The following is a 16255-nucleotide window of genomic DNA, read 5'->3' as shown; positions in this document are numbered from 1 at the left end:
CTTTAGTACCCCTGCGCTCACGGCCAGCAACTAAAAGCACAGATGTCCTTCTTATTAGCACTCTGTGCTCCATCGACTCCGTGCTCTCTGCTGGTCGCTGGAGAAGATCCTTAAGCATAAGTCCAGCTTGACAGACTGAGATCTGGCTGAGGAGATAAACTCTTTTTTACTCCTCAGCCTTTCCTCGAAAGCCTGTCCAAGACGAATAACTTCGTAAATTACTCAACTGTTTTTAATGGGTGGTGAATGCTATCTTATTTGTATTTTGAAACATGGCATTTGTCAACAATTTTAATAATTGACCCAAATAAAGTATCACTCACTTACATACAAATGTACTTAATATAACAAGTGGTTATGTTTTTCTGTTGTACAGCATTTAATTACTTTATAAATCATTATTTTTCTGAGGGCCGCTGCTTTCCAGTCTGTTCTTGTATGTGTGTGTGGGAGGGAGGAGAGTGGGCTTCATTGCTACATACTGACGTTCCTTTACTTTTCTACTAAGGACATTGAACTATACAGCATCAATTGAATTTGTTCTGCTCTAAAGGTCAGCTACAATTGGATTTCAATTATTTCTTTTCTTTGTTTCAGCGCCCAATGTTCTTTATTTTTTCTGCACTTGAGGGAGTCAGTACAGCTTAGCCACCACCTTACGTCCTATTCAGTTTTGTAAAGCACTGCAGCCTGGCTGTAGCCACAGAGCCATGCTCGGTATTTTATATCTGCAGTTTCAAATATTCTTGGGGTTTGTAACCTTTCTCTCCGTACATCCATGTTTCTTTTCAGCCACCTGTTCTTCTCTTCATCCTTCTATCCATCGTATCTCCTTCAATCTTTCTTTTCTCCATCCATCCTTCATTCTCTCCATCATCCACCCTTCTTTCTATGCACCCCCTCACCCACCTTTCTATACAACCTTCTTTCTCCCTGTCCATCTATCTTCTCCATTCATCCATATCTCTATTCATCCATCTTTCTCTCCATCCAGCTTTTCATTCTAACCTCTATACATTCACCTTTCTCTGGATCCATCGATCTATCCTTCTCCCCATCCATTCTTCCATTCATTCACTCTTCCTCCCTTGCTTCATCTGTTCCTACACTCCACAGTTCATTATATTATGATACTGAGGTATTTATGACCTTCTGTTTGGAGAATTGTGCAGCCTATTAAAGAGTAAGGAGCCACAAACCACATTTTAAAGGCTTTATGTTACACACAAACAAGCCTAATGACAATTCTACCCATGCTAGTCAGATCCCCAAAATGGGCGCCGGTCCTTGATGTGCTGGTCAGATTGTAGGGAGTGATGCCCTTGAAGTGGTGCAGTCCCCTAATGTCGGGGGCAAATACGTTCTTAAGATTCTCAGTGCTTTTTTACATGGTCTGATCCCTAGAAGACGACACACTGGCTTAATCCATTTCTTATGGGGGACTTTATAGGCTTTCCAAACAAATGGTTAACTGTTTCAATCACGATTCTGCGAGTCGGGTACCTATTTCTAGAGCATTCAATTCAAATGCTATTAATCAGCAGAATCTCGTATCTAACTTTAATATATAGCTGCTTCGCAATAAGCATGTCATTTTATCGAAAAATGGTTCAAATAGTGGGATACATTTATTTTATAAATATCTGTCCATTAGACTTCCAGCTTTATATTTTCTCAGCTCCTCTTCCCATAAACAAAAACCTTTAGTTGTTCTTTGATGTCAGATCAAGTGGGCATCAGCAGGGGACTCACAAAAAACAGCTAGATCCAAACTGTAGATCATATTCTTGAATACGCTAGCCATGGAATTTTCGTTTGACCCTTTGAGTGCGGTATTTATTTGAAGGGTGATCTATATGAGTGTAGCTCCTCTGTTGACCACAATCTTCGCCAATACAACAGAGGCCTTAAGTGGACTATATTGGTAATCGGATAGCTACCTAAATCAGGTAATAAGGGTGTATGAGAAGCACTCGGAGGAAGATTTAATAAGGACTGCATACATTTATTTTCGACCATTGCTAGCTTCGTATCCTTTAGATATCCCCATAACTCAGATCCGTTCAATCCTAAGTGAATGATGCATCTGATGTGAGCAGGGAGGATTGCTAACCAGCCTAAACTCCTAAATAATCAAAGTCTGATACTTGATTGAGTATTTCATTGTGTGATTTTACACGTACATTCATAGATCTATAAGGGCTGAAGGACATTGTACTTGTTTTTTGTGTGTTTAACTCCAAATTCTTTTCCATACAGAAATTGAAAAAATGATCAAGGTCTACAACCCAGCGTGGGTTTTAGAAATAAGGAGAGTATTACCTGCACACAATGGTGCTGGTACTCTTAGGGCTCCTATTTTTGGGACGTCATTGCCTGGAAAATCTAAATATTTCACAGCATTATTTATATACAGAGAAGAGAGCTGGGGCCAGGACATAGCCTTGCTGAACTCCCTTCCCTATTCTGGTGCGACTAGTCAGCTTGCCTCTAACTTCCACACCTCTTTCAGGCATAATTGGTCTCATGTAGCCTTATTAAAATAGAATTTTTTTTTACCAGGAACTCCCTTGGTACCCAGGGTACCCCAGAGCTTGTGGTGTGGGATTAGTTCAAAAGTTGACTTAAGCTTAATAAATACCACGTACTGATGGCCCTTCTCTAGTATCACAGTTTCCTAGTGTATTGCACAAAATATTTGCTTGATTATGCTGATTTTCAGAATGAAAAGCTGCTTGAGGGTCTGGTTGGATCCTGTTATCATTGGCCCACTCAGTGAGTATCCCCAATAATTGGAGGCAGAAAAGCTTTAGTAGCCCTTTAATCAAACTAATGGGCCTATCATTATGGGGGTCTTCATGACTGCCCTTCTTATAAACGGAGACGACCTCTGCTTCGTAACAGGATTTGGTAGCTAACTGCCCTCTAGAATAAAACTTGTGAGCATGTTGAGGTCTGGGTCCTATACAAAAGGTTCCAAAGCATACAGATCTCCTGGTATGCAGAAAGGCCACAATGCCTTTCCAGGAGCTATCCAATTAAGAGTATAGAAAGACTCGTTAAGTGTAATAACAAGACGGCTTGACATATGATGGATCTACATCTAATATCCCGCTGGGCACCTTACCAGCTTCTTCCAAATGTAAGCCCTCAATGTGCTAAACGTAAGCCTGGGCTGAGGGTGGAAATCATCTTTGGTTATTGAATAACAGCTACAAGGAGGTACTATATTCCAATATGTTTTGTTGTCCCCTGTTTTGGCTGCGGTCATCAGATCTTGCCTTCAGTTTCTCATTTGAATCTAGCTTTGCTCAACACATGCTTATATTTTCTCCTAGCAAATTTTGTTTGCTCCCCATCTGTAGCTTTAATGGAATTTTGTCAAGCCACCTTGAACAAAGTAAATTGTTTGTTGTACTATTGATGTTTTGGTCTCTTTTTAGATGGTCTTTTGCACTCCGTAGTGATGATTCACAGAAATAATCAAACAAGGCTTCATTGGCCTTCAGTGTGTATGTAACTCGCTTCCCAAATGCTTCTTGATTTCCCATATGCTTGAGTGTATCTACCACTTTGTTGTAAATTCGGGGCATTATATTTGGATGACCTCTTACGTAGGAGCACTTTAATGCCCGCTTGTTATTCGAAAGACTTAGGCCCTCATTACAACTTCGGCGGTCTTTGCCAAAGATCGCCGAAGCTGTGGGCGCCAGTATACTGCCAGTGCTGGCAGTATATCTGGCTCCCTATTTTTACTTTTCCGCTGGGCCAGCAAACGGTAACAGTGTTACCATCCGCTGGCCCAGCGGAAAAGTCACATCAACATTGCAGCCGGCTCGTAATAGAGCCAGCGGTAATGTTGATGTGCAGCGTGTGCAGTAGCACTCATCGCGCATTTCACTGCCCGAAATTCGGGCAGAGAAATGCGTGAAGGGGCTGTGCCTGGGGGCCCCTGCACTGCCACTGCACTGCCCGGGTCCCCCTTACCGCCAGCCTTTTCATGGCGGTGTTACCTCTGCTTGCATCGCTGCCCTGAAGATTATGACTGCCAGGCGGAAGCCTGGCTGTATGTTGGAGGGGCCGGCGGTATGGCTTTGGCTATTGTGCCACAGGCATAATAGCTGTCGGAGCACCGCCAGCCTGTTTGCGGTGTTACCGCTAGCTTACCGCCGGCTGCCAGGGTCGTAATGAGGCCCTTAGTTCACCAAGATGTGTAAAATTATGGACATTAAGACTGATTGACAAATAACCTTTCATTGTTAGGTGTAAGGCATTGTGGTCACTATCATTTATCTCAAGGACCTTCAAGTCCACCAAGTGTGGCCACAGTTTGAGGGCTTGCATAATGTAGTGCCATGTGTTTTCCCTCCAAACTGCTACGTGTCCTTGCTGGTCAAATGGCTGTCCTCTTTTTTTGTCTCCCTTCCTTTTTTTACTTTGTTTCTAAGTCTAGATAAAACGGCGATGCTATTCAGATCAAAATGATTGGCATGCTGTATGTATGGGGAGAAGGTAAGTCATCATCTATTGAAGGGGTTGCCAATGGAAACTAAAGGACTGTTGCAAAGTGTTTCAGTGCCTCAGCGGTTTTTCTGTAGCAATAAATAGAATGCGGGAAGCATTGTTCCTTTGGAGACACTGCACCTGCATCTACTATCCCCACCACCACCGCACTACAGAACGGCAACTGCAACAACACAACTATAAGACAATCTTTAGGGGCCCCTGTCCAAAACAACTTTGTATTTTCTTACACTTTTTTTGTTAATTCAAGCCCACGGTGGCAAACAATATTGAATATTACATTAAAGATTAGATGGAGAAATAGACAGATGTAAAGTTCACTTCCTAAGGGGCCCCTTGAAAGGTGAGGGTGCTGGGCAATTGCCCACTTTGCCCGCGCCTTAAAACGTCTCTGCTACCAATGTTGCAGCATTGTGAATACAGGGTTACCCATAGCATGTAAACCTACAGCAATACAATAACACTAACAGTACAACACAACGAATACCACATTACAATACACATATGCCAACACACCACAACACTAACACTACAACCACCATGCTGGAAGTAGAATGCTAAAAAACTTTGAGGTAATTTAGATGTTAGAACTTGGCAGTGTGGCAAAACGGCCTCAAATGGATGATTCACCTGCCCCAACAAACTCCTGGACACCCGTCCCTCATTTAGAAGTGCGAGAAGGGGTCTGTGGTCAGAAACCTTCAAGTGGTTGCCCATAAGCAACTGGACTGCTGTGGTCACGATGTATTTAGGGCTGCTGGCCTGCGGTCCCAGACCTTCCTTGACCAGGGAAACGCCTTTTTGTATTTCAGAAGCAACTCCTACTTTGAGAGGTGGTTTGTGAAATATAAAAAAAACAACCTGCCACCATGGTGTTGTGGACAGCCGGCATTATACTTGTGCCATGTCGGATCAGTAGGAGTACTTGCCATAAAGCGATCCCGCCAAGTAGGCAGGAATTTCTAAATGCATTGGAAGTCCTTCGCAGGGTGTGCAGAGGCTGGACGTCCAATGCACGAGTCCGCTACCTGATGAATTTTAAATGACAACCTATGTTCTAACACTACGTCATTGCGACACTAAAACTACAACCGCAGCACTACAATTCTAACACTACAACTATGACAAGTATCAAATTAAAATTACCATAAAACACAACATCAACAATTCAACTGCATCGAACAGTGCAGAATGGCAGATACTATAACTGCACTAGCACAACTACACCACCACAAATCAAACTTACAAGCAAGACAGCACCATGTACCCCTAAAACTGCATCCCTCAATATATGTCAAGCCTACTGCAGCACCACCTGCATCCCGAGTCCCAGAGGCAATGAACTTCTGACATCCCCTGGTTCCTCTGGGCCACACAAGCGCACACCACATTGTTGTCTCGCACTATACTAAAGTCTACTCCATTGCATTTGTGAGGGCTTGCATTACTGTTTTTCGTTTTTTTCTTTCTTCAACTTTCACTTTTCGCGTCTTCTTCATTTTAACCTTAACTCTGTCCATTCCTTCTCAATTTTTATACCTTTTATTCCCCTTTTCTACATCTTTGTCTTCATCATTTCCCTACTTCTTCTCCTTTTCCCTCTTTTATCCTCACTCCTTTAACCTTAATTCTACATTTTTTCTCTTTTCACATCCATCTCCATCTTTTTTCCACCTCATGTTGACTATTTCTCTTGCCCTCACTTCCCTTCTGTTACTTCTTGCCCTCTGTTCTCCTCCTCTTTGTAGTGTTGTTGATATCATGTGCACTACGACCCTCGCGGTCCAGGGTGGACTCTTTACAGGAATTATGTGAACTGATTGGAGGTATTAAGGTGTGGTTATGACGCAATGCGTGCAGACCGCGATAGTATCTTGAAGAATAAAGATGTCTGCTACAGAGCTCCATGTGGCATATTGATTTGTATGCTCCAGGGAAGATGCTACACTCTTCACTTTATTTCCTCTTTCCACTCAGTCTTCTCCTCTTATTTATTGTGTTCCCTCCACTTTCCTCTTTTTTTTGCCCAGTGGCGTAACAAAACTTAAGGGGCCGCCCTGCAAAGTACATGGAGGGGGTCTCCCCCAACCCACAATCTACCAGTTTTGCTGAGGGCCCCCCCTCAACCCCGGAGCTCAGGGCCTTCACCTGCACCGCGGTGCGTGCGGGGCTACCCTGTTGGACCGTACTTGTATCCTTAACTATTTACTCCAACTCTTGCCGTTTCTTTTCTTCCCAGTCTTGCCTCGGTATTTCTTCCTGTTTTCATGCTCACATCATGACACCTGGTTCGCTCTGTAGCGCCTTTGCCACCAGTAAGCAGGTAACAAGTCTGCGAGTAAAAAGGAACGGGAACGAAGGGACAGGGAGGGGGTTATCGGGTGGAAGGGGTAGGGAACATGTCTATGCATACTACAGGGGAGCAAGAGCTGCAAAGGGGCACGGAAGAGAGAAGGAGGGATAGTGTATAGTGCAATGCTAGCCTCGCGAGACTTCAAAGCACCACCGGGACCTAGAAGACGGATGGAGGATACACAAGAGAAATAGAGGGAACATAAGTCTCGTTGGTTGATTTAATAGTGCCTATAGCAGCCTTGCAGCACTTCAAAGCACCAACAGATGACCGAAGGAAGGCACCCAATTCCTGTTGGTTGATTATACAGTTCTTGGATCGCTCTCGGCCACCCTGGAGGGACAGCATAGGGAAGGAGGGAGCAGGCAGAAGGGAGTCAGAGCTGACTCTCGTTTCCCTCCCCCTTTCTCTCCATGGCTTTCTTTTTTCACTTCTTCGCTCCATGCTTGCATTCCCCTCCCAGCCCTGCAGCCCGGACCTGCAGGTGCAGAAAGGTAGAGGCTGCGGATGGGTCCAGGGCTCAAACAAAGTATTTATTGCATGAGAGGTTTCCAGATGAATATCTGCCTCGGAGAACACCTTATTTATAGCATGAGTGAGCTGGTTCCGAGTGAACAAAGCAAACCTGCTTCTGCCGTGGCTGATCCTTTGTCTAAGGGCCCATCAGCACAGTTCCATGGCAACTCCTCGCCTCTCCTTGCGATGCCTGCCAGTACCTGCGGCAAATATCTGAACCAGCAATCAGAGAACAAAACATCGCAGTGGGCTTCTGCAACCCCACTTCCCTTCTATTCTCCGTCCTCTCCTCCGCCCGCCCTCTTCCGCGTCTTTTCTGCTTATTGTTTCTTTTCGGAGCTGTTCTTTTCCGCTGTTCTCGATGTCTTTCATGCTGGTACCATCTCTTCTTGCATCCTTTTTTCCTCTTTGTTCTTCTCCTCTCAGTGTTCTCTTCCTCTGGGAATATTTAGCTTTGTACTTTTTTATGCAGTATTCTCACTTAAGTATTTTTTCAATACATCCTTCGTTCTTTATCTGTGTTTCCTCCTCTAGTTTCACTATGTCTATTTACTTCTAAGCAGTGCTTTAAACAGAAATGTAGGAGTGCAGGTACTCACTATTTAGAGCACCCGTTTGCTCCTGAGAAGTGCTGGTACTCTCCCATTCAATGTATTATAAGAGCGCCGAGAAGTGCCGGTCCATTTAAAGCACTGCTTCTAAGCTTGGTAGAAGGTTTATTCTTCCCCAGAGAAGTCAGGTGAAGTCACGAATATGCACCCTTCCCAAGACGGGATACACTCTTAAATTCATAAGACATTGCTTTAAATGGAAATATAGAACTGCTGGTACTCGCACTACCAGAGCACCAGCCTCAAAATACCCCTTCCCTTTTTGTGTCCTAGTATCTTTCTCTCTGCTTGTTCTGTCTCCTCTCTCCTCCTACTGGTCATATTTCCCATCCCTTCCTCTTCCAATCTTGCTATTCCCTCTCTTGATGAATCCTCTTGTTTCTCCCTCCCGTCCCTTCTTCTTAAAGATGCTTTATTCTATCTGTTCTTGCCTCTCCAGTGCTTCAAATGAGCCGGTACTGTCAGGTAGTGAGTACCAACACTTACTTGTTTTGGTGTGTGCGAGTGAGGGCTCTTCTCAGCAGAGGTGCAGTACTTTTAAATGGAGAGAATCAGCACTTATCGGAAACAAATCGTTACCATGGTATAGGGTACTTGCCAGTCGCGGCATGTGGGAGGAAGAAGGGGTGGGGTGATGCGGGGCGGGGCGGGTCTGGGGGCTGAGGGGTGCGATGGAGCGCAAAAAAAAAAAATGAATGAAAAAAAAAAAAACGTACCTGTTTCACTGCGCTGTGCCACCTCTGAACCGCTCCCCACTCCTCATCTGCAGGGACAGGCTCAGGCTCCCAGCCTGCCCTGCGTCCAATCCTACCGCTGCTTTCATGCTTCCAGCAGCATGAAAACAGCGTTAGGATTGGACAGAGTGCCCTGGCTGGGCGCTCCGAGGCAGAGTGGGAGCCTCTGCCTGCTCTCTCCAATCCGGCATGGCGGTGCCAAGTTGGTCAGAGCCTACTGCGCATGTATGTTTGGCCGGCCCGAGACGTCTGGCCAAACATACATGCGCACCGAGGGGGAGTGCTTTGCACTCCCCCTCACTCCCTATCACACCAGTGGCCCGCCCCTTTGCAATAAAAACGTAATAAACACAGTTTATTACGTTTTTACTATAAAAGTTTTGCAGCTGCTGATGCTGGGGGGAAGGGGGAGTTGCTCCTCCGCCATAGCGCCATAGCGCCATAGCGGAGGATCCGCCCCTAGAACCTGCACTTCTATGTTTGCACTTCAAGCACTGCGTTTTACCTAATTATTGTTGTGGCTGTATTCTCTCTGTCACTTTTTTTGCGCTCTACCCTTCTCTCTCATTCTCTGTCCCATGTTCTCAGCATTCACTCCCTTTACCCTTTGGCCCCTTCTCTCATATTCTGCCCTCTGTATTTTCTTCTCCACACTCTTCGTCTTCTTTTCTGACCTCTCTGCTTGGACTGCCCCTAATCTCTCTCACTGTCTCTGCTGTCTACCATCCCTGTCCAGTTTCTAAGATCTACACCCCTCTCTTATGCGTCAGGAGACATACAACCTCCAGCCAGCTCACCTTTGCCCAACCCCACCTCATGCCCGTGGTTGGCTGATACCTTTCACTAGCCAGGCCCAGTCACTTTTACTCTTCCCTGACCTTCCTACAAGTCCAAAGGGGGTTTTGATTTAAGACACACATTATAAAGGAAGTCCATGGATCAGGTACACAAATGCTTTTCTACAGGGCTGAACATGTCAAGGTGACGTCAGAGCGCTTTAATTATAATGCAAACAGTGGATACACTCTACAGATTCAAGAGGAATGATTAACATAATTAAGATGCAACAATAAAGCTTACATGCACACACTCTGCAGATTTCATAATCAGAGTTTCTTAGAAGAATAAATACACAGAAAAGGATTTACATTCGTTCTTTGTCCTTGTTATATAGAAGGTATTCTTGGTGTAGACTATTTTACCAGTATTTGAATAATTTTCTTAAGCACCTACTGAATTACCCGAGTTCTTTACATTAATATAAAGGGCTCTCCAACAGCTAGAGTTGTATTTATAGAAGGCATTGTTTGTCTTGACTACTGGGAAGTTTGAGTGTTCTATTGTTCAGAGAGGAAATATACAGGAGTGCATTTTTGTATACTGTTACGTGCCTTTTTGGATCAGCCCTGAAACGTGCAGCTCCCAAAATAGTAAAAGTGCAAAGATGGAACAGTCCTTTCTATTTGAGCTCGTTGTATACAAATATTTCCACAATATTTGCATTTTAGATGTTTTGGGGCCTGGGCAGAAAAGCATTTAAGACTATGTAAAAGAGTTCTACAGGATTACTGCTTTATGTACTCCAAAAATGTCTTTGTGAATGGGGCCTCTATGTGTTTTTTGGTTGAGGCTCAACTCTTTAGCTATGTTTTTTTGTATATGATCATACTGGCTATTTGGTCAAAGCAGTTTCATCCATTTTTTAATGTGGGGGACCTAGAGCTCTGATGGGATAGTGTTCCAAATTCTCAGGGCTGCTCCAGAGATTGTTGCATTTTTCTGTTTGGAGAATTTTGTAATTTCAACCATGAAATTGTTCTAATTTTTTTATTTCTGTTAGGACTTTAAGATTCTGTAGTGGTTATGAGGGATGCTTTGGTACAGCACCAGTGTCAGCCTGTAATGCGGCTGAGCAGTGGAGGACACACACTAGCACAGTCAGCTTCACCCATACACATATACGTGCACACATATGCACGGCCATCCATCCACATGCACGCTCACTCACACCCATCCATTCACAAGGGCATGCACATACTCCCACCATTCACAAGCACATACAAACACACACAACGGTTCACAGCATGCAAGTGCAAATACACATACAATTATAAATACAAACATTCACCCAACTTTCAGCAAACAGCGGGCAATCGCTGTGACATTGGCTGTGGAAGCAAAAAGGCTGTGGTTGTTCGTTCTGTTATTCCTGAAGGCTTTGGGGAAGGATGAGACTGACAGAAGATCTCTCCACCTCCTCATGTCATGGGCCTGTCAATGAGAGGACCGCTTTCCCTAACTCATCACCAGCTGGGATGGGGTCAGTGAGTGTTGCTGAGACTACTTCTGCTCTGTGATGAGATGTCACTGATAGACAGTCAGCCCAGGGCATTTCAGGGCTTAAAAGTAAAGTACCCAGGTCTGACATGAGGGGGAGGTTCTCAAAAGACTGTTGGGCTGAGGAGTTCATATCCTCAGGGCTATGAAATCTTCAGCCAGGCAACACTTGGCTCCAGGCGCCATGTGCCTGTGCATTAGCGAATTCAAAGCACCTGGCTCCCTGACCAGAATATGAGAAGTTGTCTGACCAAATATGTAAAGTATCTGTTATGCTTATCTTTGTTCAGCCTAAAAGAGCCTCATCGTGCTTGGAAAAGGGAGGGTGGCAGGGCCCTGAATGATGGGCCGTGCCTGCATAGAACTTGTATAATGCGGATACCGTGCATCTGCTTGCCATTGGAAGCCACTATGGTCTTTTAAGGACTGGTTGGATGTATTTTGTCCACCTTGAGAAGGGAGGTTATCTTGCTGCTGAATTACTTACCGCTTTCATGGGCACAGACTTGATTTTGGTAATCCTGTATATAGTGCCAACCCTTAGACTAGTCTGGAAAGGACAACTTTTGCACTCGGAAATGAAAAACGTGCTCTATCAATACGCATTTAAAGTTTTAAATCATAAACAATTGTGATGAGCATGTTTTGCTAAGTTATTTATGCTGTTTTATAGTGCGAATTTGTCATCTAGGCTAAATCCCACAGATTATGTTTTATTTGCAATGGTCGACAAAGTCCTGAGTAGAGAAATCCAGCCAGATGCCCGTGTGCTGTTTGAATTAAAGACAAAAGAAGGAATTCGGCTTTGTCTGGATTAAGTTTGAGGAAGTGGTTGTAGAGACACTTTTGTTTAATTTTCAGGGCTTTTCTTAAGAGCAATGGCATTTTACAGGAAGAGATTTTTAGTTACATCTGTGGGTCCTAAGCATATTGATAAATATCTACCCTACGTTCTTCATGATAGGGTTCAGCACATTACTTATATTGTTGGCCCAGAATTAATTCCCAAGGGAGTCCATGTGTGGACAGAGAGGGTCCTAAAGAAAGCTGCTCCTTTTTCACCTGTCAAGCGGATTTAAAGCACTTTATCACAGTGCTGTCCTAGCATCATGCCATTTTTAAGGATGTTGATAAGAGTTGAATCATAAATTGTCAAATTCTGCGGTTAGGTCTAGAAGCAGCAAAGTGAAAGATGTTCCTGTGTCTAGGATTCGTCCTGTTAGACACGGATTCCAGGTAGATCCTACATCTAAACCCAACCAGGAGCAGAATGACTTGCCTACTTGGAACCTCATTCTCACTCTTACCTCGCCTGTCGGATTCAGCATCACCCTTCCAGGCAACACCAACATCACATGTTCTATGCTGAACCAGGTAGCCCTCCAGACCAGCACAAATCACACGGATATTCACACAGAAGAGAGCAAAGTATGGCACACCACTTAGGCCTAACTATACACCCAATGCAACACAGTACACTATACCTCTGCTTCCTAAATCACTCAGTGCAACACAGTGCACAACGCACCTAACACACAACACACCCAATGCAACACAGAACACTAAACGCCTCTCTCTTTCCGCACCCAATGGACAACTCCCCTCTGGCATGGATTGAGAATACGCTACATCCCTCAGCTGGGCCCTGGGCTGGATGTCCCTCGTGCCTCCCTCAACACTGCTCAGAGGTGCATGTGAGCAACATGTTATGTTGTGTTATGATAGAAATTAACATGGTAAATGGACAGGAAGAGCTGGAACACAAGGTCTCCTACTAAACACACCTTTAGAAATATGTTCGTTTCTGCAAATCCGATAGTCTTGCTCTCCGAGCTCTTTGTTTGAGAGCTCTTTTCTTCATTAAAATAAGTTTCTTCGCTCTCTTCCTCTGCCTTAGTCCCTTCTTCTCTCACTTCCTGTCTTCTTCTTTCTCTCTCTTCATGTTCCCTCAGCTTCCTCTCTGGCACCTCATCTCTTCCATTCTCTTTCTTTGCCCCGGTTTCCTTTTCTGTTCTTCTCTTTCTTTATCTCTCATTTCTCTCTCCTACTACTTTGCTCCTACTTAATTCTTCTCTCTAAGTTTTTCATTCTCCTTTCTACACCTTTTTCAATATGTTCTCTTCTTGCTTCCTGTGCCCTCTCTTGTTTTTCTCGTTGGACTCTTCTCTCTTCCAGTCCCCTTTCTCCCCCCATTTCCTTTTATCTCCTTCCTGCCTCCTTTTATCCCGCCCCTTCTCACCTCCTCTCTACTCCTTTCTCTCTTCTTCATTGTACACTTCCTCGTTCTTCTTTCTCTCCCTCCTGTTATGTCGTCTTCTCTCCTTCTTACTCTACTTCGTCAGCTGGTCTCTGTTCTCGTTTATCTGTTGTCCTGCTTTCTCTCCATCATTAACAGCTCACACTCTTCTGCTCTCTCCTTCTCCCTTCCTCTTTGTTCTTTACCCTCTGCTATTTATTGTCGTTTCTCTTGCTCCCGGCCTATTCGCTCTTCTTCTTCATGCCTGTCCTTTTATCCCGCTTTGCAACCTTTTCGTATTTCTTTATTACCATCTCTCTTAATGTTGGTATCATCCATTTCTTCTGGCCCATTCTTCCTTTCTCTGTCCACTCCTTTCACTTCCTGTTTGTCCCTTTTCTATGTTCTTCATGGTGCACTCTGTCTCTTTTTTTATCGTCCTTTCCCACCTTCTCTGTCCCATTCAATTTCATTCCCTCTTCCCCTCTTCCTCCTCTGCCCCTTACTCCTTGTTCCCTGTCCCCTGACCCCACCTTCCCCAACCTTATCCTCCCCTTTTTTTTGTCCGTTTTCTTCCTGTTTGTCCTTTTGCGCTCGCATCTTGATTGTTATCAGAACTTAGGCCCAATGGTTCAGAATATAGCCACTAGGCTAGATCTATAGCTCTCGTTGATGACAGCTGCAGCCTCACCTGCAGAGTACGGTGTTGCTCTCCCTCTCCAGTTGAGCCCACAGCTGGTAGCTTTCTTCCATCATCTTGGTATAGAAGTCCTCGGGATAGGCTTTACGGATCAACCGGGTCTGGCCATGAGAGCTTCCCCGCGAATGAGGCAGGGGGAACTGTGAGAAGGAAACAAAATGTAGATTACTGTTCGACAGACAGCCCTTCAGAGCTAATAGAAGCTAAGCCATTTCAATGTCATGCCAAATAAAAAACAAAATTGGAAGAACTACTGACTGAAACGCCAAGTCGTTTTGAAAGATTTCTGTGATTTTTTTGAAGTATCAAGACGTGAGCAGAAGCTGTAAGTATGCACGTTTATACTCTCAAGACCCTGTTCTGAATTCAGAAATTCAGCCAATCAAATCTCTTAGGCTCTGGACTGGTAAGCTATACTAGGATGAAATTGAAATATTATTTACAAAGTGCACTAATGCCTAAATGTGTCTATGTGCTGCCAAAACAGAAGCAAAGTAGAAATTAAAAGAATACCTACACTAAAAAACATATATAAAATGCTTATTTTTGCCACGTTTTAATTGCTTTCCTAAAGGGACGGAGTCTTGTCATTTCCTTCAGGTTGGAAGGAAGAGTGTTCCATAGTTTGTCTGTGCAGACAGTATAATTTCTGGTACCACAGTTATGTCTCCTGAACCTTGGAACAACTATGTTGCTTGCCGTGGACGAGCATAGTGACCTGGAAGGAGTATACCAAGAAAAACAACATTTGTAATAGTCAGGGCCAGCATCATGAAGTGCCCTAAACACAATACAAAATGCTTTAAAGTCAATACACTTCTTCACAGGAAGCCAGAGAAGTTGGATTAGGGCTTGTGAGGCTGACTGATGTCTGGGAATGCCTACCAACAAACAAAGTGCAGCATTCTGCGCAATCTGTAATTTGTTAACAATTTGTTTTGTAAATTCATAAAGAGCGCATTGCATTAGTCAAATTTGGACACTAAAAGAACCGAGACCAGAGTCTTTTGCAACTCTTGTGGGATGAAGGGGAACACCTTTCTAAGGATCCTTAAGTGAGAAAAGAGGATAAAGTGATAGCATTAATCTGATTTTCAAATCAAAGTTTGTTATTGAATAAGATCCCTAAGTTTTTAACTTTAGCAACGGGTTTAGGTAGGGGGGCAAGTGTCGCGCTGCGGCCGCGAGCACGGGCCGCCGCGGCACAACACTCTGGGGCCGCGGCGGGCCGCGGTCGGGCCGCGGGGGAAACCGCGGCTCGGGTCAAGGGTCGCAGCACTCGCCGCGCTCTTTTTCTCCGGCCGCGGATTCCTGGATGCACGCGGCAGGGCCAGAGGACCCAAACTGGGTCACGGTCCTTGCCGCGAGTACAGCGTTTGCCGCGCTAGGCGCACACATAAATTAAACATTGGAATTCTTGGATTCCACTCCTTCCACCACTTACCGGTCACAACAGGCAAAAGCCGGATGCCTGCACATGGTGGTGTTTTATGCATGCCTTTCCCTTTCCCAGCATGCTGCTCACTTTCTCTCTTCCCAGCATGCATTGTTTCTCTTTGTTTGGACGCATGTTCTTTATTCATTGTAATAATCTCTTCCCCAATCCAAGATGGTGGTGTTTCTACTTCCTGTTTTCTACTTCCTGTCTAGGGGTATATAAGGGGAATTCAGCTTCTTGCTCATTGCGTTGCAACACTCCTTTGGTGGTAGTCACGCTCCGGCTGGTTTCCTCTTGTGGATCCAGTTATTCCTGACCTGTCTTCGTCTCCAGTTTTCCTGTACTCTCGGATCTTCAGTTCTAACGTCCTTGTGTCCTCCTTCTGTTTCAGGGAGTTCCTGTTGGAGGTTTTTTACCCTTTTGGGGTTTTTCCTCTGGGACTCCTTCTGGAGGGCACGGACTGTAGTGGCTTGCTATTGTCAAACAGCACCGTGGCTACCGGAAGGGGTCGCCCCTACCTCGGCCAGAGCAGAACCTGCCGGAATCAGGGTCGTTCCCCAACTCTCATCAACTTCGACGGTAAGCCCAGTGAAAACCGTGACAGATTGCAACGCCCAAAAATCCAGTTGCAGTCCGCAACCATGGATAATCCAGTGGCAAATACCGAACCCACCAGCCAGACCCTGCTCATGACTATACAACAACAGGCTCAAGAACTCCAACAGCTACGTACTGAAAACACCGTCTATCGACAAGCCTTTGCATCCAGGACCACTGATGTCCCCTCAGTATCTGCCACTACACCT

At 44.8% G+C, this 16255-nt stretch overlaps 1 protein-coding gene across 2 annotated transcripts in view; it reads right to left on the bottom strand.

The window, feature by feature from the left end:
• The window catches only part of PIPOX (pipecolic acid and sarcosine oxidase), a 217672-nt gene that overhangs the window by 132561 nt on the left and 68856 nt on the right, over positions 1–16255 (bottom strand). For both annotated transcript variants that reach the window (XM_069226217.1, XM_069226218.1), the window contains exon 2: positions 14003–14151. In XM_069226217.1, coding sequence (XP_069082318.1) covers positions 14003–14151 — 149 coding nt within the window. The remainder of the gene's footprint in view (positions 1–14002; positions 14152–16255) is intronic.

Source organism: Pleurodeles waltl, chromosome 3_1, assembly GCF_031143425.1.
Source record: "Pleurodeles waltl isolate 20211129_DDA chromosome 3_1, aPleWal1.hap1.20221129, whole genome shotgun sequence".
In the NCBI taxonomy this organism is placed as follows: Eukaryota; Metazoa; Chordata; class Amphibia; order Caudata; family Salamandridae; genus Pleurodeles; species Pleurodeles waltl.
Note: the sequence above shows the minus strand (reverse complement) of the source record. Positions and strands in the feature narration are given on the sequence as shown.